The following is a 21,380-nucleotide window of genomic DNA, read 5'->3' as shown; positions in this document are numbered from 1 at the left end:
TTTAGCAACTATCTCTTCAGAATACATGCAGCCCACTAGAATATGAAACTGAAGTTTGCTCACGAGCCAATCATTCAGTGCCCTATAGAAGAACGCTTAGCACAAAAAAAAAGCCTTTATCCTTGCCTCAGGGAAGTGAAATTATAAAGAAACTTTAGGTAGAACAAGGTTTAAACTGAACCAATTAAAGAATTTGCATAAACTCTATGTTTTCTAGTTATAGACCTCAAATATATCAGAAATACATTGAAAATGTAACAGAACAACAACAAAATCCCCCTCCATTCCCTCCACTCCTAAGAGGATTATTAATTTTGTGTTTTCACTCAGCACTGGCGAGCATTTCTGTCAACAGGTGAATTGCATTTGAAATGGTCCTGGCAGTTTTATTTAGCCTATTATTTTGGGGGTTTATTAGACTAATTTGTTTTTATTGGGTTTGATTTTGTGCCTGTTCACCATTCTGGTGCCTGGTCAAATCCTGTTTCCACCCACACTGCTCATGCTACAGGGACCACTATGTCTCCTTTACAGATCTGCAGCGCATGGGTGATGTGGGGCAATTATGTAAGCATTGGGATGCTGGGATGACCTTCATTTGGTTCTGGTTCTGCCTTGGATCTGCCTTCTTGTCACCTCTGCAAAGTGAGCTCCTGATCCTGTTAATGTACTCACTGATTTAGCAGAGAGCAGAAGAACTATCCCAAACAACACGCTGGCTTTTATAGAGCAGACTGAGTCACAGGAAAGATATGTGGTTGTAAACTGTAGTTATGCTAAGATTTCAAGAGTTCAAAATCAGAATTATGGATTAGATAACTCAGGTCAACCAGCAAGTGGATCCAGATATTGGATTTCCATAAAACTGGGGAATAAGTGGGTATCTCAGGATTTGAGGCAAGCATTTCCCTACTGCAAAGTGGCTCTAATGAGAAAGATTTTTAGGTTGAGAAAGGTGCGTGTCAAAGGTTTTACAAAGATGTGATTTATTACTAAAACTATAACAAATCCTTCTAGCTTCATTCCTTAAAATTAGCTCAGAGATGGAGGTTGCATTATTTGTTTTTATTTTGTCCTGCTAATCCAGCTGTTTTGGGCTCTGCCTACAAATACAAACCTTTTCCCTTTGCTACCAGGTTTATAAACGCTGATGTTAGACTCCAGATATCAGGTCTGAATATTCTCCAGGACTGTCACAAGGATCATCTACAGGATGAGCAAGAACCTCATGAATATGTGTGTGATGCCATTAGGCAGTCAAATGAACCCCAGGGACAGAGGGAAATCTGCAGAAATCCTCAGGACAGGGACGTTTCCTTTCTTCATGTTCTCTGTGCGTGCCTGCAGCAACTGCAGTATCTCAGAGGACCTTTTCTCATGCAGTATTTATTTTTATGCTATAGTCAGACTCCACTGAAACGTGTCTTGATCAGTGGAATTTTCTTTCATCCAAGTTGAACAAGGGTCCATGAAATTCTTTTCTTCTGGATGAAGGAATTTGGACCCGCGGATTTACTCTCCTTTACTCTGGTGCAAAGTGTTTTAAAAACTGGGCCTGTGGCCATGGATAGAATTTAGCTATAATTAGAGCAGGTCTCTTTTGTGAAAAGGTCACAGTCTTACAGCATGGGTACTTGGATTGTAACTTGACTTCTTATTTTTGTTTCATAAATAATAGGGAAGTAGTTTTCTATTTCATTCTTAAACTTTCTACAGTTTTACTTGCACCTCTTATCAAGCATAATAGTGAACAACGAGCCAAGTTCCCACCGTATTTACCTTCTGACAGCCTCATTTGTCATAGTTTAATAGCACTAGAACTTGCTTAAGGCTGATTTTTTTCTGCACTCCGTATCATGAAATAAATGTAGTATATCCCACCTGCGTCTCTTAAGGTGTCTCAGAGCAGTTTTTTCAAAAAAAGGGCCCTTTGTTCACTTGGGGGCTCACAGAACAGAGTACAAGGTGAAGAGAAGACAAGGCGTATGCATATATTGGCTTTTTCCTGTACTGTGTATTTCCTAGCAAGCTTCAGTAATTTCCAACGAGCTCTGTGTCTCCTGCTCTGCTTTGAGTGAAATGACTCTGCAAGTAGGTGGGTCTTTTACCAGATCAAAAAACTGTTCTGACACATTCTTCAATTTTTTCAGGGTTTTGATGTAGTTTTTTTGGTTTTTTTTTTTCAAAGAAAGTATGTTTCACTTTGAGCAAATTGTTTTCTTCAGTATAAAACCAGAATCTTTGTTTAGGCTTTGAGACTTAAAAATGCTTAAAATATCAAAGGAATCTTCAAAAATGAAAAGTGGTTTAAAAGCAAAGTAATTATATTTTTTAATATTTTCATTGCCTCTTTCTTCTGTTGTGTGCATGTGGGCATGAGTTTACCCATTAATTCCTCTGACCGTCTTTGGTGAAATGGCAGTACAGTTTTTACCCTTCGGGGAGTAGCAGTAACATCCTGCTTCTGCTTTTTGCTGAGTTGCTTCCATCTCTGGCAATGTTTACTGTTACTCCCAAAGCATCTTCAGCAACCCTCTGAAAATGAATGATTTCATATAGCCTTTGATGAGGGTTTCAGTGGGAGAAATGCGACATTGCCTACACAGAAGTGGAGAGGGGCAAGCCCAGCTCTCCAGCTCTCCCTGCCTCTGGTTTTGCTCAAGCACAGAACTTCTGCTGAGCAAATGGCAACTCACCCTCCAGACTGGGGCTGGCGTTGGTCCTGCTGGAAACACCAGCCCAGAGAGCTCAGCTCGGGCTGTGTTTGTCTGGGAGGTGTGTCATGTAGTCGTCTTAGGAATACTTATGTACTTTCACCTTTTCAGAGCACACAGTGTGTGGGGTTCAGATCCCACATGGATTTTTCTCTGTGTGGCTCGCTGCGAGCCACACGTACAATTCACAGAGTCACAGAATAACAGAATGGTAGGGGTTGGAAGGGCCCTCTGTGGGTCACCCAGTCCAACCCCCTTCCAAAGCAGGGTCACCTACAGCAGGCTGCACAAGATGTTGTCCGGGTGGGTCTTGATTATCTCCAGAGAAGGAGACTCCACAACCTCCCTAGGCAGCCTGGGCCAGTGCTCCATCATCCTCAGAGGGAAGAAGTTCTTCCTCATGTTCAGCTGGAACTTCCTCTGCTTCAGTTTGTGCCCATTGCCCCTTGTCCTGTCGCTGGGCACCGCTGAAAAGAGTCTGGCCCCATCCTCCTAACACCCACCCTTGAGGTATTTATAAGCATTTCTAAGGTCCCCTCTCAGCCTTCTCTTCTCCGGGCTAAACAAGCCCAGCTCCCTCAGCCTTTCCTCGTAGGAGAGATGCTCCAATCCCCTCACCATCCCCATAGCCCTCCACTGGACTCTCTCCAGCAGATCCTCATCTTCCTTGAACTGAGGAGCCCAGAACTGGACAGAGTACTCCAGATGGGGCCTCACTATGGCAGAGCAGAGGGGGAGGAGAACCTCCCTCCCGCTGCTGGCCACACTCCTCTGAATGCACCCCAGGAGACCATTGGCCTTTTTGGCAATCAGGGCACACTTGATGCACCCCTCATTTTCCCTTGTAATTCAGTCACAGGGTGACGACTGACTCCTTTGAGTCATCAAAACCGTTTTAGCTTTTTTGCTGGGATCTCCGGCATTGGAAGCACTACGTGCCCAACCACGGGTTCCTGTGAGCAGGTGCGGCAGCTTGAAATGTGCTAATCAATGTAGGCTTGCAGAAGCGATCAGCTACATCAAAAGACAAATGCTTAATAACGAACCCAGAAAGGTTGTTCAAAGGGCATAAATGCAGCTACACGATGGGAAGAAAAATGGCTCTTCCTTGCCCCTGCCAGTGTCTTTTAACATTACCAATGTTCTCCTGAAAATCTATTTATGCAGCTCCTTTTCTGGCTCTACTCGCTGATTAAACACACCGCTGCTCATCTGAATTGCAGTTTTTGTTTGCTGAGGTTTGCCAGCATTTGTTACAAGGCTTACAGCAAAGGGACGAGCTGGAAAGGACACGACAGGAGATTCTCTGTGAAAACAGGAAAGTCAAAGTCACAAGTTTGCGTTGTTGGTTCTGACCTGCAGGTGTTTAAAGTGTGTTCACTGGTTCACTGATGAGCAAATCGCCCCTGGCTATTTAGCATAGGGTGTATTACAAAGCAAGATGATCCTGCCTGAGTGGTTCATTCTTGAGCCTTGATGGTAGATTTCTGCACTCATGAGGGAATTAGAATGATTTCAGTAATAAAAAAAATACTGGTGTTTTTCTGCATGATTAATTCTGGTCATCCGAGGATGACCTCTGCCTTTTACCTGTCTTGCCATAAATTTCCTTATTTCTGCTGATAGCATTTTTCTGCCCAAGATAGATATCTTTTTTCTTTTTTTTTTTCCTCTGATATCTGAGCATTGTCTGACACTCTCGAGAATTCAATTTTTTTCACCTGGCTGTAGCTGATTTGTTAAGTGCCACAGAATAAGAGAGATGCCCTTCAGGTAGGGACTGTGGGGTGTTTTGTATAGGGGATTTAAATCCCGCCTAACCACTGACAGCTTAGGCAACCGCAGTGCTAATACTGAACAGCACCAGTAACCGGGGTCCTCATCACAGACTCTTTCTCTGTCCAATATAATAGAAAACACAAAAATGAAAGTTTCTGTACAGTGGTGTTTTCTATCAGAAGTAACTTCCTATACGGTTATAGAGCTATAAAGGTACTTTACTCTCTGTGTAGTGACACTCCTGTATTTTTGAGCAACTATGCTGAGCAGAAAAATCTCACTCTGTCCTGAGACCTGTAAAGTGCTTTCCCACAATGCGTAGACATGATAAGCTAGGAGAAAGAGCTGTCATACATCAAATTAGATAGCAATGTGGAAAAGTTATTGTTCAATGTGGTATGCACAGCGGCCACTACACCATTCTCTTTCTTTCTATGTATATAACAGTTTATTTGGGCCCTTTGAATTCCCACGGTAGGCTTTGAGATATTTTTTCCGTATTCTAGGCAAATATTCATCTCTTTCTATCCCCCTGTAGCACAGAACAGTGGCTTTCAGAGGTGTCAATACTTTCCAGTGTCTTTCAGTGGCTCTCAAAAACGCCACTTTGGCAGCTCCATTATTTGAGCAGGCTCTTCAGATTGATCAGTGATTTCTTCTATTTTTTTTAGCGTTTTTTTTTAGCTTAAAAAAATGTGTAACTGATAGGCTGGAGTTTTCTTCCTAAATCAGAGCGCTATGCATGGTATAAGGAAAAAACCAGTGCCATCTACTGGGGTCCCTGGGCCATAGGAGCAGAAAAGCTCCCACTGTGGTTTCTGAATGCAGAAGCGCTGGAATGCATTTTGCTTGAGCTCCCGGATCCTGATGCATTACCTGTATCAGCTTGGAAGGGACTCCTTCTGCCCGTGTGATAAAGTACTTAATACTTTTAAATGGCTCTTTCTGGACCCATGCAATCACCTCCACTGCCAGTGCTTCCATTTTAATCAGCAATATCTTGCCCTTCTGCGCAGCCCTGGCCACACCAATCTCGCTGCAATGATTTCTGCCTTTTGCTTCTTCTGGGACAGAGCACAGGAGCAGCCACAGTTCATCCCTAAAAGCCTCCTAGCCTCATTTTCTAGTGCTGAAGAAAGGGAAATAGCATTTAATGGGAACTTTGAAAAAGCATTGCAGCATTTAGGCCTCTGAAATTCAATATGCTTTATCACCATTTTTCATTTCATTCAAAGCATTCTGCTTTGAAGCTTTTGTCTCAAACTCTGTTCTTTTCCGTGCCTATGACACTAAGCAAAGCATTAGTGTAATCTTGAAGTTGGTGTCAGTGCCCATTCCCTGAGAAGAGAGAAACTTCAATGGCTCTGTAATGTCTTTGATGAGATCTAAGATCAATTTCTGAAATTTTGACAGAGACAGGGTTGGCATTATCCAAGGGTCACTGTGTATTTCGTTAATATCTGATGGAGCAAACATGATGAAAAACTGTACTGCTTGCTGTAAGCAAATAACAGATCAAAACTCATTCCTGCTCTTATCTTTCTTATTCTGATCTTATTTTTCCCTCATTTTTGTAATAATCAGAGTAAGATGAACACCATCAAGGCTCTATGGCATGCTGCCAGTCTTTATTGCCTTGCACAAAATAAATTGTTCCAATGAACTGGGTTTCATGGCAGTTCCTTCACAACTTTTCTATATTTGTATTTTCATTGTAACTGTTCCCAGACAGAGTGAAACAATGAACAGATTAAAATGTCTGATAAATTCTCTGAAATGCCAACCAGCGAAAGTCTTTGACTGTCTCACTGGCAAGGACAACTGAATTTCTTTGTCTGAATCAATTCTCAGAATGCAGCGAACAATTATAAGCGCAGGAGGAAGCCTGGCTTTTGCTTTGGCCTCTCATCTCAGAAGGCTGCACATCTACCGGTGTAATTTTCCTTTCCATGAGTTGCTACAATTGCTGTTGAATTCATCATATCCGAAAATAAAATTTACGAAGGGAATCAATTCTCTGTCTAGCTTCCTTCCACTCCATCTTTCTGTCCATTTGCCAGGAAGATAATAAGCCCTAGCAGCATCAGCACAAACACAAACACTGGGCATTAGGAAATGCCTCCTTGCAATGCTGCTATCATCAACCTAACCTTAAACTTCAAATGCTCAGAATGACTAGGACCGACAGTTTATTTATTGTCTTTTTTGAAAGCATCCTCTTCTTGAAAACAGCTTAAAAGAAAACATATTATAATGTTAATATTTCCAGGAAGAAATTCTAACAACAGAAGAGGTTAAAAGCACATATTAAATTTTGTCACTCTGATTGATTTATTCCATGGAAGGGGTAAAGTTCTATTTTCTACTTTTTCTTTTTGAGAAATTCAGGCCCCAAAGCCTAATTCATCTGAAGAAGCACATTTTAAATAGCTGCTAAGGTACTGTCAAAGAAGGAAATGCGCTATTCCACGGCAATACTAATTACTGTGCAACTGTATTTCATTCTGCACTAGCAATGAAGCGATCATTTAAACTCACAGTAATGGTTTCGTTATTATGCAAACATCTAGAAAAGGGTCTGTTAAATTCCCGACTACATCGTCTTTTCGTAGATAGTGAAGATGAAAACACAGTTAGGGTTTCCTCCGCTTTTCAGTCCCAGTGAAACTACAGACTGCAACTGAAATCCACCCAGCTGTTTGCAGCTGTAAGGGCTGAAGCAGAGCAATGGGGCGGCAGCCAGATGTGGTCCATGTCCACCCTGCCTGGCCATGAAGCCTCCTGGCTGCTCTGCTTTCCTACTCTCTTTCCCTCTCTACCCCCTTCATCCCCCCCTCACCTCACCTGAAATAGTGGAATGTTTTATATTTCCCTCCTAAGAACATTTATTCACCCACAAAACTCATAAATTTAACACTCAGTTCTGTTAATGCAATCAACTACCTTAGCAACATATTTATTTCCCATCTTTTCTTTCAGTTACTTTGCCTTTTAATTATCTTTATTTATGATGAAAAATAGTCACATTCTAAATTCAATCACCCTGAAGAACAATATTAAAGTGTTTTAATCTTTTATTATAAAACTCTTCTGTGGGATCTGTACAGTGGTGTTGTAATTTTACCGTTAAGAAATTGCCCTTTTCAGTTGTCTGCTGCTCACCTTTTCTTTTCCTCTGAACAATAAACTGAAGAAGATTCTCAGTTGCAGGATACAAAACACGTACTTTCTGTACCAGAGCAGCACAGCTTTTCCTTCTGCTTTTAAATTTGTCTTTTTGTCTGATCAGTAAAGAATGAGCTGTTGTTTTTGAAAGGTAGTCTGAGATACAGCATTTAAAGTAGCAAATTACCAGTCAGACCTCTTGTAGTTTACAGGAGAAGGAGAACCGTGCAGAATGGTTCACTTTGAGTCCGTACGCAGTGAGTAGATCAAGGTAATATTAGTGCTGTATTGAGCTATTCTTTCACTGGCCTATGTCTTTAGCAAGTTATCAGAGTTTTTTTCCAGCTTGACATCAAAGTGCCTCTCTGTGTCTTTTCTGAATCTTGATGTAGTCTGTCTCAGATGTAAATGTTGACCCCACAGAGGCATTTTGTCAGTGCTGGCCACTGATGAATGTTGGGTTTTGGCCTAGATGGTCAGCTGTCTAACCAAACCTTTATCCAAAGAAGACAAGAAGCACAAGTGAAACATGTTCTGCTGGCACCTGGGGATTTTGATACCTGGTTTGCAGTTTTCTGTTTGTGACAGCAGAAGCTATGTTGGGCAACGAATACGTGCCTTGACTTGTTCCACTAGCCAGTTCACCAGGTTATTCACTGAAATCTCATCCTCTTCAGACAATGCTATTGATACTTCTATTTCTGTTTCTTTTACAGTTTGTTGCTCACCCCAACTGCCAGCAGCAATTGCTCACCATGTGGTATGAAAACCTCTCAGGCTTACGGCAGCAGTCTATAGCTGTGAAGTTCTTGGCTGTCTTTGGGGTCTCCATTGGCCTGCCCTTCCTTGCCATAGCCTACTGGATTGCTCCCTGCAGCAAGGTACAAACTCAGTAAGGTGCATGTTTCTTATGGTCATTTTTATCCAGGGCCTGGAATGAAGTCACATATTTTTCTGTAACGCCATTGGGAAGGGATACATTCTATCCTTTAAGATTTCCCCAGAGGAGAGCAAGCGTGAGGTGGTATACACGATATACACGAATGGAGCTACTAGGCATGGCTTGAGGTTTGTCTTTACAGCTAATAAAAGCGGAAAGGTGAGGGAAGGAAACATTGAGACAGTGGGTGACAACAAAGCAATAGGAACAAGAAATGGATAGGAGTTAAAGACATGGGAGGAGGGTGAAGAAAGGACAATTATGAAAATGGGAAATAACTAAAGGAGGAGACCTTTGCTGCCCTTTTAGCTAACTCTGATGTTTAAACTCTCGCTCCTTTTATGTACTTTTTGTTGCAGGTTCCTCCCTTCATCTGGGGTCCTCTCTTCCCTTTCCTTCTTCTTTCTGATCTTGTATTTTTAGTTAGTGGAGCATTATTATGGCACTTGTGCCTGAAACTCTGGCAGGCCCCAGGGGACTTCTTAGTGCTGCAGCAAAAACTAGACTTCATCATACAATCTTTATGGTTTTAAAGGAAAAGATGATGAAACTTGGGAAACTGCCATGTACCTAAATACGTCTGTACTATGTCTCACAGCATCAGATGGAGCAGGATAGTTTTGCCGAGACCTAGAGGTCAAAGGACCAGAGCCAACCATTAGCTGAGTAAAAGCATGAGTTGCCTGTGGTATGAAATCTGTAGCGAGGTTTCCATCCTGAAAGAGTCCGCTCAAGCAAGTGGAGATAAATAGGTGTGTAGCTGAGTGATAAATAGCTTTTTCTCTACTCTTGCCACAGAAGAAAGGGGTGGCGGGGAAGAAGATAATTTCGCATTCAGCAATAGCCAGAAATATCATCCATTACAAGGTAGAGGTCTTCAACAGGAGGCTTATCAGAGGTGCTTAAATTTGATAAAATGACCCCTGGCGCTGGTAATTTATTCAGTCTTGAAAGCATCTTCTCCCATTTCCTTGAAAAGCCAGTGAGGAATCCTTTCTAAATTTGTCAAGCCCCAGAAATTATAGATCCGTGGATGGGTATTAAGGGAAGACTATAATTTGAAAAGATTTATGATGGTGCAATCAGACAAACCTTTTGCAAACTGTCTTCTGGAACACCTGAACTAGTAAAACATGTTTAAGGCTTGGTGTCTTCCAAAATATTGCCAAGTACTTTCTCTGAGAATAACTGAGAATGTAACTTCATTTTCTCAAGGCTTGTATCAACACAAAATGCCACAGCTTTGATGAATACTGGACAGGACTCCAGAGTTTCACACAGAGAAGTGCATGTGAAAGCCGGGCTGTGTTGTGGGTGGTTTTGATTAGGTGGTAGAGGGAACTGATGTGTGGAATTACCACTTTGATTCTGTTACATCAGACTTCAGTCTAGAGGGTATTTATGAAGCTGTTTAATTTCCTCCACCTCTGTTGAATGTGCTGGGAGTCAGCACACCAGCCAACAGCAACATTTGTGGTGTATTCTAAGACTTACAGAGGTTGCATTTGAATATAGCAATAGGTGGGGAGAACAATTCGACTAGAAATAAAGGGAGAATGTAAGTGAAAAGCATAAAAACTAAGGGGGAAAAATGAGGAAAAAATTCAGAAGAAATCAGTTTTACAGCAAAAATAAATGATTGAGAATGTTACTTCATTTTAATTTCTTGAGGTAGTGTATTTAAATTAAAACAAAATGGAGGCAGGGAGACTTAACTTTTCATCAACTGTGGTTTCATTACACTAAACTTCTTGTGCATTCTCATTTTCGGAGTTCCTTTCTTTTCACTCCACTTTAGACTGTGAAAAGCCATACGGAACCTTGTGTCATAAAGTTAGATTGGAAGTTCTTTCAGGCAGGAATTGTATTTTAATGCATGGCTTTGCACTGATCAGAACAATGTAGTCTTGATTTTTGATTGGGGTCTGTGACAGAAATAACTGAATAATGAAGGCATTTTTCCCCCATGAATTGGTACCTCACCCAAAATAGTCATTACTATGTTCAAGGGCTGAGGGTTGATGCAGGAGCCTTGTATCCTCTCATAGTGTTATTGCAGACAATTTTCTGTTGGCAGCATATTCACTGAAAGGATGGTGATGCCCCTCCCTGGCAGTGCTCAACGCCAGGCTGGACAGGGCTTTGAGAAATCTGGTCTGGTGGGAGGTGTCCCTGCCCATGGCGAGGGGTTAGAACTGGATGATCTGTAAGGTCTCTTCCAACCCAAAGTATTCTAAGATTCTATGTTAACAGAAGATTTGCATGAGATTCTCTGAGCAGCCCAGTTTTGTCCTGGTCAATTTTACAAGTGTTTTGTTTGGCTTCAATTCATGGAAACAAGCTTGATGTTACACAACTGGGTAGTGAAATAATTTTTCCATAGGAACAACCAGCTAAGATATTTCATTTAAATCAGTTCATGCCTGACTTAAAAGACACACAGATGCCCAGGCATGAATGAGGGACTATTTTCTGGGCTAAGACAGTGAGAAATGGGAAGGAAATCTCTGTAATGTGGAATACCGCTTATAGAAGCTGTCCCCGTCAATACTACTGTGTGTCACATTCTTAAGATGTATTGGTCAAATTCTGCAATTGCACATAGGGTAATAGTGTAATTCATATCTCAAAATAATTCCATCACTGATGTATCTTAGCAAGGAATAAGTTTCCAAGCCTTTACTCCCTAGCAGAAAACTTCCTTTGGTAAAGCTCTGAGGGGTTAGAGTATACCATACCAAATACCATCCTTGAAAATTTAATAAATATTATTATGTGGAATTTGCAACTGAACTCTTAAGTGTTCTTTTGCATTCAATTGCACAGAGCTGTCTTTATTAAAATTGATTTTAGTGTCAGTCATTCATTCCCCTCTGAATGCATAAACTGTTGACAAGACCTGTGGAGTGTAAGCCTACCCTATCCTGAAACAGCTGTGCTGACTCATCCATCTCATGGAGGGTATGACTCTGAAATGAACTGTTGCTTTATATGCTGGTGTCCAAAACTTGTTTCGCTGGTGATCAAAAGAGAAGAGAAGAGATAGAATGGAAAAACTGCATAGTCTGCTGCCCAAAAATGTAATGACAAGAGCAAGCAGGACTGTTTGGACTGTCTTCAGAACCTCAGGAAGAATTTTCTTTCTTCTCTGGGTGGTTGAAGTGCACATTCAAATATTACAACACTAACAGAGGTCATTTATACACAGCTCTCCATGCCTGGGCTGTTCTCTGGCTTTCATGTAGCCGTACCGGGGACTTATTGACTGTTGCTCCTGCTGGGACAGAGCCAGCATCATTTAAGCACTAGAGCTTTAACGGTTCACTCCACTTAAAGCTAGACCTGTACCTTTTTACTCTGGGTATTTTCCTCCCTAGTTGAGGTACACACAATTTCTACAACAATGTTTTTCATGCTCCTACTATGAGCATAGTACTGAAAATAGTAGTGGTTTGTTTTCTTTATTATATTTCTAATCTTTGTTTGTTGCTGTCTCTCGAAATTGAGATTAATTTGCATTTGGAAACTTTCATCATCTCATTCGTCATTTTTCACTATCACATGTTATGTATTTTCTTCTTGACATGCCTGTATGCTTCATTATGTTCCTGTAACACAAATAGGATACTAAGTCATGAAATGAGCTGTTCTCTTAAGAATGAACCTTTGTATTCACACACTGTCAGCATTTCTGTCTTAACAGTGACAGTCAAGTGCTTTCCTGCAGTCTTGGTTTGATGAAAGGTGATCTTTTGATTTTAAAAATTAATTGAGAAATTGATACATCCAAGTATTTACACACCTTGAGTTTAACTGTATCATGTTGCTTGAAAAAAATATCTTATTGTCATAAAGCATTAGGCTGACTGGAGGAATTGATGCTTCATTAATTTTTTACAGAATATTCTAGTCAACACTTTCACCTCCTGCAGCTTTTAGCTAAAAATCAGATTTCCGAGAAGTTATGAAAAGCATCAGCTTAAGAAAAAAATTGTAAGCTTTCCACAGTAATAAAGGGGATAAAATTCTCATGTAACACTGACTAAATGCAGACTTTTGTTAAATCAGGAGACAACAAAGTGAAATTACCCACAGAATTCATTTGGTTCTATAACACACGTGATTATTTCTCTGATAGCCAAGGCTGTGCTACTTTACTCTCAGGTCTCTTTTTCTAAAGTTTCTGCAGACAGCAGAAAATGTCTAATTGTCTGGAGAGAATTCATGATTCAATAGGAAGTGACTTTTCTCTTTTAGTGAATTCAGGGTAGAAATGAGTCTAGTACAGATTGCAAATATACTTCCTTAAAACTTTGTTGGTAAGGCTCCGTATGTCCATAGTTGTTGTTCTGCTTTACTCTTGCAATTTGAGATCTCTCAAACAGGTCATATAAGGGAAACATCTAAGATTATTTCTATATGGGACATTGCTCAAACATATCCCATCACCCCATGAGCTCTGTACTGGAAATATAAATTCTGCTGTAAAACATAAATCTACCCAACACCAACCATTAAAGGCTATTGAGAACTAACACTGTACCAAGGTCTACAGCAGAGGAGTGAACCAGCATCACAAGTGTTGGGATGGGTTTTAACACATTTCTTTGCTCCTACATCTGTCACAACATTCCCAGACAAGAGTAAGGAAAGTTGCAGTTTGAATCAGTGCAATATCTACCCTCTTAAACACATCCTTATTGACCTGAGAAAGAAGAAAACAAGTTAATAAGGACTAGGGGATAGAGCAGATTTTTCTCATTTTCTTTATTGTAAAGTCTCTCTGGTATTTACAAACATGCAAATTTTCCAGTAGGATTTACTATTCTGTCAACTTCATAAAAGATTTATTTGACATTTCAAAAATTCAGAGAAGAAAAATAAATAAGAACCAGAATCATAAAGCTTCCTTTAAATTTCTGGTAGACCTAAGGAGTCTTCTTTCAAAATATTTCCTGCCCTGCAATAACCATAGACCTGGGCTCCTTTGAAGAAAGCTGTTCTTGGCAGTAAGTAAGAAAACATAGAATTTCCCTTTTCAGTCTTTTTTTTTATATTTCCTATGAAGTTTTATGATGAAGTCACTAAATATTACAAAAATTTTGAGGATACCTTGTAATCAAGGGAAGCTAACCAGTGAGTAATATACTGTAAAATAAATCCTTTTTGCTTTGAGAGGGTTTTGGAAAGGGCACTTGCATTGCTGTCTATTGTGTCCAATGCCACAGGCCTTGCAGTCCTCAAAATGCTGCTACTCTGACATGTTTCTGGAGTAATGTTTTCTTAGATCACAGAAAATGTAAAATGAAAAGAGTGTTATTTAAACCAATTGACAAACAAAGCTTTTCAAGAAGAATGGAATAAATATTAGCTATAGTGAATAGATCTGCTGCTCTGAGTCTTGGCTTAATGTTTTGAAACAAATCCGTGTGTTCCGAGGAGTGAATCTTCAGCTTTTGTAGTAGTTATGAGAGAGGACTATCACACCAAAGCGTATTAAAAGCATTACTAAGGAATCTTTAAAGAGAAGGCTATTTCCTACTCATTGTTAATGAACCAAGAATTCATCATTAATAAAAGATTCTAATAAATAACAATGTAAGGATGAGAAGTGGGCCCATCATTAGGATTTATTTTGATGCATATGAGTACATTCATATAACACCTATACACACAAACATGTCTCTCATATGAATGTCCTGTCTCTTCATTTTCTACTTACCATATGGCCAGGACAATTAGATATTATATGTGGGTATAAAGGAGCAATATAAGATATTGCCATGCATAGAAAATTATCCAAAGGACATGATTTGAACTGCAATGCAGAACGTCTAGCAATGACAAAGAACAACCTGAACAAATCTAAATCCTATTTAGTTCATGATCTAGAATTCATTTCTGAATCCTCACCTTGGGCAAATGGTTCAAAGTTTTATAGGAAATAAACTTCCAATCTGATGTCTTGTGTATGTTTCGTTGCAGTTGGGTCGGACCCTCCGAAGTCCTTTCATGAAGTTTGTGGCACATGCAGTTTCTTTCACAATCTTCCTTGGACTGTTAGTAGTGAACGCTTCAGATCGGTTTGAAGGAGTGAAAAATCTCCCCAACGAGACCATCACGGATCATCCAAGACAAATATTTAGAGTCAAAACAACTCAGTTCTCATGGACAGAATTGCTGATCATGAAGTGGGTATTGGGTAAGCAAAACCAAAATGTCTACTAGTCCTCCAGGGAAATTCAACACGACTAGGAATAGCATGATAGACACTGACAAGACAAAGGAAAAAAAATCCCGACCAAGCAAAAAAAACCCCAACCTGCCCCCAAACCCAAAAAAACCCACCGTGAGACTAAGTTGAGGCTGATGGCAGTATTTTGATTAAACCAGGATCAATGAAGACTTTGATCTCGGTCACTGCTTTTGAAAATATTGAGTGATGCTTGGCAGATTCTCACTTTACTCATTTTCCACTTTCCATGGTGAATGCTATAGATGTTGCCTGTTTGCCTCTGTTGGTTTAATCATTGCATCTTAAAGAAGGTAATATAGTCACAGAACCTTCAGTTTCACTGTAGGACATTGCTCTATCTAAAGTGAGCAGAAAGAAATGTGTCCACCGGGACGTGGTTGACCACCAGCCTGTTTTACTACCCTGCCATGAGTTCCTATTATAATTTTCTGAACCTCAGCTTCTTCATCTGCGAAATTGATATATTGTTATTTATTTTTTTGTCATGCACTCTGAGATATAGTGATGAGAAAACTGCTAGGTAATTAAGGGTTGGATTTTATGAAATTCATAGTACAGAACTGTTACCGGCAAGAGGACCACACATAAATCTTTCAAAAGAAATTAAGTTATCCAACAATTATAAAACGGGGATTCATGTGGATGAACTCTTCGAGTGCAAAAGTATATCATGTGCACAAGTTAAATTTCCAGGGAGTTTTAGGCAAATTTAGACGTATTAATTTTTCTATAGGCACAATTTATTCCTTGTAGGTCAGCTACCTTGAACCACTGATCTAAACAAGTTCAGAAGGATTTATTGGGAAATTGATCTTATCAACTCTGCAGAATCTTTGTCTACCTCTTCCATATCTATTTTTACTCACCACCATGATTGTGATTCTTTTCTTGCAGCAAATAATTCCACTGTTCCAAAAGTACTGATGGCATTATACCCCCCTGAAAAATAGGATAAGGTTGCTCTATCTGATGACTTCCTGGCCACCATTTCTTAGTTCCCTGTTCCCATAATAATCAGAATCCCATACAGGATATTAGGCTAGAAAATGCTGAATAGATGCCAGACTGGATATAGTAAGACTGTAAGATATAGTTTTAAAATTATATTAAAGCAGTTGGACAAGATGATTAGATTTAGACTAGGCATTCTTTTCTTATAGGCAGTAGGTATCTATCTGCTTGGTGAGTTCCTGAGAGATGAAGAAGAAAACATTTCATTTAAAGTGAAGGTTTTCACTTTTCTGTGAGAAGAAATGTGATTCATTGTGCAGACTTCTGACTATAATGAGATTTTTCTAATGACTGCCTACATCAGCTCTGACAGTCTTCTCTGGCCATTTTACCTGTCTGCCTACATAAAGCTTCAAATAATGTTTCAGCAATACTAAGGTGCAAGTTTGATACAAGTGGCCTGCAGACAGCTGGCATGGGGGCTTGGGCACTTGCCAAACCCTGTATGTGACCCTGAACTTTAAGGACTGTAAAAGCACTGAGGGTGGCAGACTGCCCAGCCTTTTGGTGGAAAAATCTTCTAGATATTGTAAATATGTAGGTGTAAGTAGAAATATAATTAAATAAAAGTAAATGCTACAGATAAATACCACAGATAAATTTGCCAAGACATGCTTTTTGAAAGAGGCAAATATAAGTAGACAGTAAGTATATGCTAAAGTAAAATAAGTCTAACTCTTGTGTACTAAATATACATGGCTATATTTAATCCTGCTTGACAACACCTGCAGTCACTCCCTTCAGACTCAACAGTGTGGGTGTGCTACCTACATTTCAATTCATAGCGTAATCAAAAAGTATAATTTTTTTTTCTCAGCTTGTAAATCCCTTCCTTCTGTTTCTGTTCCTTCTCTTTTCTCCTTCATACAGTGGCAGCAATGATGCAAGCTGATGACAGATTACTTATTCCAACCATAGCAGACCATTATTGAGAAATTAGTTTACAGATCTCTGATCCTGGTTCCTTTTTGGGGAGAAAATTTTCTGAGTTATCTGACAGTCAACCATAAAATTAAGATGCATGTTCAAAATATCATTATCTGAGGATAATGTGCTGTATTAGCATACCATAGTGTGGTCATGAGTGAGTACAACTTGTGATAGTACTCCCTGCAATTACTCTTGCTGGAGATATGAAAATTGACCCACCTGTATATATTTTAAGGGAAAACTACCAGTAAGAGGATTTTGGACTGGAGTTACGCCAAATGATACCATTGCCATCTCCTACTCCCATTTTGTAATGCAGGTGAGTAATGGAATAAACCGAGCAGAGGCAGTGACTTTCAGCCAGGCAAGCATTTAATCCTGCTCCAAAAATCTGTATCAGAGGCTTTACTTTCCATTAGCCTGCAAGTCTGAAATGGCTGTAAGACCATCGTTGGATCAGCCAGGTAACATTAGCCACACTTTTAACATCCCCACGAGCAGCCAGACAGCATTTAGGTGGTAGAACACCGTTTTGGTCTCACCTCTCTTTGTTATGAACGAACATGCAAGGGCTGTAGATGATGAACCTGTCAGCGCAGAGAAGAACTGCAATGCTTTGAAAGGAGAACTTGCCCGTTCACAAGTGGGGAACAGCAATTTTGGCTCATGCATCTGTGGCTTGTTGTACGCCTTCGCTACTTCTTCCCCTGTGGCCAGGTCTTCCCATCTCTTGCCTTCAATGAGGAAGGCTAGGATTTTCCTCGGGAGCAATATGGACAAAAATGTGCACTGGAAGCAGGGAGATTTCATTTAGAAAGACAAAATCCCCACTGCAAAAGCAGCTGAGGTAGCAGTTAAGCTCTGGGTAGACGCAAGCTGAGCACAACTGTCTCTCTTAATCCAACAGCCTTTGGCTGATCCAGCAAGGCTCAAAGGCAGCTCTCCAACATCAGCTGCTCATGATGTATGTACCAGGCCAGTGGATATAAAAATCTGACAAACTGTTCCTTCTTGTGCACAGGTGGTAAACAGCACTTCTTGCACACTTCTATTTTTCTTCCAGATGGGCTGTGCCTGTAGCTTGACTATCCCCTGCTGAAACCAGAAATTACCATCAAGGTGACATTTCTGATTATCTCTGCTGTGGAGGACAGCCACAAGGGACCTGCAGAAGTTGGAAAGCAGAAGGTGCTCATATGCCACCTCTCTGTGCATCACACTCAGGGAAACGGCTTCTCCCAGAGCTGTTGGGGGCTTCAGAAACACATGTTGAAATGCAATCTCCTCCTGGATAATCTGATTTACCTAGTTGCCTTCCCTTATTTCTGTTCTTACATCCCACCTTATGTCCCATCCCCTGAATTTTAGCTGTTTTTTCTCTTCTCAGTATTGTCACTTAAGAAGAAGCTTTGAATTACTCCCTCACAATGTATACGCAACTACTCAGCAGTAGTGACCGAATAATTAGTATAACTTTTCTACTTGTTCTGAATAGATATTTTTCCATATGTACAGATAAAAAATGATTGCCACACAGTTGGCAAAAAGAATGATGTAAAATAAAGGCCAATAGCGTGATACTTTCACAGAGTGATTCTAATTTTAGTCAGTCTGCTCAGTTTCAGATGTTCCTTATTTCATTAATCTGCAACTTAGGTATATTAAGTCCCCAAGATTAGGAACAAATTTGGATGGGAGAGTTAATATTTAAACCAGAAAAGAAATTTCTGGGTGTCAGTGAACAAGTACTCTGGTCAGCAATGTTACCACACATGTGATATTTCCTGAAGTGCTTTAGCACTTTTATACAACACACGTAAGTAATGCGTAGGGCTAGTGTCTCCTATCTATCACTTCTGGGATACATTTTTTTTTGGCTAGAAATTTTCCTTAAATATTTCATCCTAGCTCTGGGACATTTCCTGAGAAACCAATTCTTCTCTCTTCTCCCTTAGGCTATTTATTACTAAATCTTCATAATGATCAGTGACAGCTTGGGATAAAGTTCCTGCTTTTACTTTACCGAGCACCTCTGGACTTGAGAAGAGCTGGGAGGCTCCTCTCCTGCCCTCCCTCTGGCTCTGCTCAGCAGTCAGCAGACCTTAGGCTTTCTCCCAAGACAGATGTCTATGGGGCATAACCTATACCAGGATACGGATACAAGTATCTGCCTGAAAATTGCAGGGCTATGGAGGTGACAGGCTAGTGTTGCCTTGGCCACAGGTTATATCGATAGCTAAACTTTCCTTTTTCTCTCAAATCCTTCCCTGTGCATAAGGACTGACAGTGGCAGTGCTTCATTCCTCCAGCCTCCGGCTAGATTCACACTGACTCATTTCCTTCCATATAACCCAGCCTTCGACTGGGCCTATTGGGACGCCATGTGCTTCCAGGAGTCTCTGAAGCAGCTGAGCAAATGCATCGACATGCCACTCCACAACGGCTTCCAGCAAAGAGGATGAAGAGTTCACAAAAAGGGCAAGGTTGCAGGAGGCCACGTGGAAATTGGCAGGCACTGCTCCTGCTTGATTAAAAGTGAATTATGCTGCTGCGATGGAAACAGCATTGGGTAGATTGTAGGAAATATTTATCAGTGGGTTAAATATTCCAATATTTTAGTGATTCAGAAGAAAGATTTTGTACCTGGGGCCCTGCTTTGATTGAAAGTGAGGCAAGCTGGTGTATTCAACCTGAGCTCTTGGCTCCAGTTTGCCCACTGAACTCACCTCTCCTCCCCAGCACTTCCCAGTAGAACACGAATGTCAAAATGTTTGAATTTTCTGGGTTTGGTATTTAGTTTTATTTGTAATTCTCTCCTCAGAATGATCCTAAATTCAGACTAAACTCAGGGTTTTCCAAGTGATAGATCAGACTTTAATGTATGGAAACTCATCATTATTTCATACATAAAACTTTATGGGAAGTTCTAAGGGCAGAAGTTCTGTCTTTACTGTTTACTCCTGGATCAGATTTTCTTTCACAAAGATCTGTTTCCATTCTCAAAGCAGATACACCCACTGTTCTGGGAATGAGGAAAACATCAGCAGAGCAAATGATACCATCTTCCGTGGCACAATTTAGCAAGTAGATTCTGGGGGCAAGAGAGGAACTCTACATTTTTTCTGAATAGAACCGCAGTAGGATTTTCTGATGTCTTCAGTACTTCTGAACCATACTTTCTCTGATGTCACCAGAAATCTACTTTACCATCGACTCATACAGTGAAATTTTGAGAATTCTACCTCACCTGCACAAAAGGAGATATAAGTTTAAAATTTTTAATAATTTTAAAGAAAAGATTACATGAAGCATCCTCAAGAAAATTGTTTTAACTGGAAAGTTATTTGCTTCAATCTTAGAAGCCACTGTTAGCCAGGAAATGGGTCTAACTAAACACAAAAAAATACCTTCTGTGTTTGCCTATTAAACACACTCTGGCCTTTCTGCAGGCATGATATGGTCAGAGTGCAAGGAGATCTGGGAAGAGGGTCCACGCGAATACGTGGTGCATCTCTGGAACCTGCTGGATTTTGGGATGCTGTCCATCTTCGTGGCTTCTTTCACCGCCAGGTTCATGGCTTTTCTCAAAGCGACTGAAGCACAACAGTACGTAGATCAGTACGTTCAAGATGATGACCTCAGTAATGTCACCCTTCCCCCCGAAGTTGCTTACTTTACTTATGGTAAGATGCTTTTTGCTATGTAATGCTTCCTGTTCTTTGGCTAATATATGGCAGTGCTGAAAGCAGCTTTCTTTTTGTGATATTTATGTACTTTTCTTTTAATTAAACCAAATTATTCTTCTTAGATCTACCCATTCCAGCCATATTCCTAAACAGTAAGAAAGGAATTGAAATCTGAGCCTCATTCAGTCTCTGATCTTGTGCTAAGGCTACATTCAGGTTAATCACATCCTGACAAAATAGCTTGAACAACAAATAATCAGGAACGGGGAGTGAGCAGAATATAATTTAAATTACAGATGGAAGAACCTGCTTGGTGTTCCAAACATGAGAGGGGGGAGATGTGTGAGCATATGTAAGCTCTGGAGCCGCATTTCTGACTGTTGCTGTGCTCTGCACCTCTGTCACATCCAACACCCAAATAATGGAAACACAAACACAAATCACACGCATAAGCTGCTGCTTCTCCAAGGGGAAATCCTTTATTTGGGAGAGTCTATATCATCTAGAAGTGCTAACATTTAGAAATGTAAGCAGTAGCATAGCCTTGACAACCTTATTTTTGATGGCTGAAATGGTTCTTCTTTGATATTGACAAATTAATAGAGCTTTCCACCCTAGTGTGAGGACTGGATTCATTGTATTCCTCTGCAAGATTTAGATGTAACCCTGAGCAACATCGTTGGGGTTTTTGCTCACAGAGGGGCTGTAGGAGATAGACAGCGGAGCACAAAGGGGGACCATTCACTCTGTAAGGTTGCAAGGCAGTTATTCTAGCAATGTGCTTGGGCTGGAGAGGAAGATCTGGGGCAGCAGACCTCATTCACTGTGGACGTGCACCATGCAGCACCAGAGACACGTACCATGACCCCACACCAGGGTGCACAGCCACAGGCTTGCTG

The 21,380-nt window shown here is 40.5% G+C and overlaps 1 protein-coding gene across 1 annotated transcript in view; it reads left to right on the top strand.

Annotated features, from left to right (window-relative positions):
• TRPC7 (transient receptor potential cation channel subfamily C member 7) overlaps positions 1 to 21,380 on the top strand; it is an 80,414-nt gene that overhangs the window by 38,802 nt on the left and 20,232 nt on the right. Inside the window, exons 4-6 of the mRNA XM_075441545.1 lie at positions 8,375 to 8,539; positions 14,584 to 14,800; positions 20,245 to 20,478. Coding sequence (XP_075297660.1) covers positions 8,375 to 8,539; positions 14,584 to 14,800; positions 20,245 to 20,478 — 616 coding nt within the window. The remainder of the gene's footprint in view (positions 1 to 8,374; positions 8,540 to 14,583; positions 14,801 to 20,244; positions 20,479 to 21,380) is intronic.

This window comes from Opisthocomus hoazin, chromosome 22 (genome assembly GCF_030867145.1).
Source record: "Opisthocomus hoazin isolate bOpiHoa1 chromosome 22, bOpiHoa1.hap1, whole genome shotgun sequence".
Lineage (NCBI taxonomy): Eukaryota > Metazoa > Chordata > Aves > Opisthocomiformes > Opisthocomidae > Opisthocomus > Opisthocomus hoazin.
The sequence above is the reverse complement of the archived record's forward strand: the minus strand, read 5'-3'. Positions and strand labels throughout refer to the sequence as shown.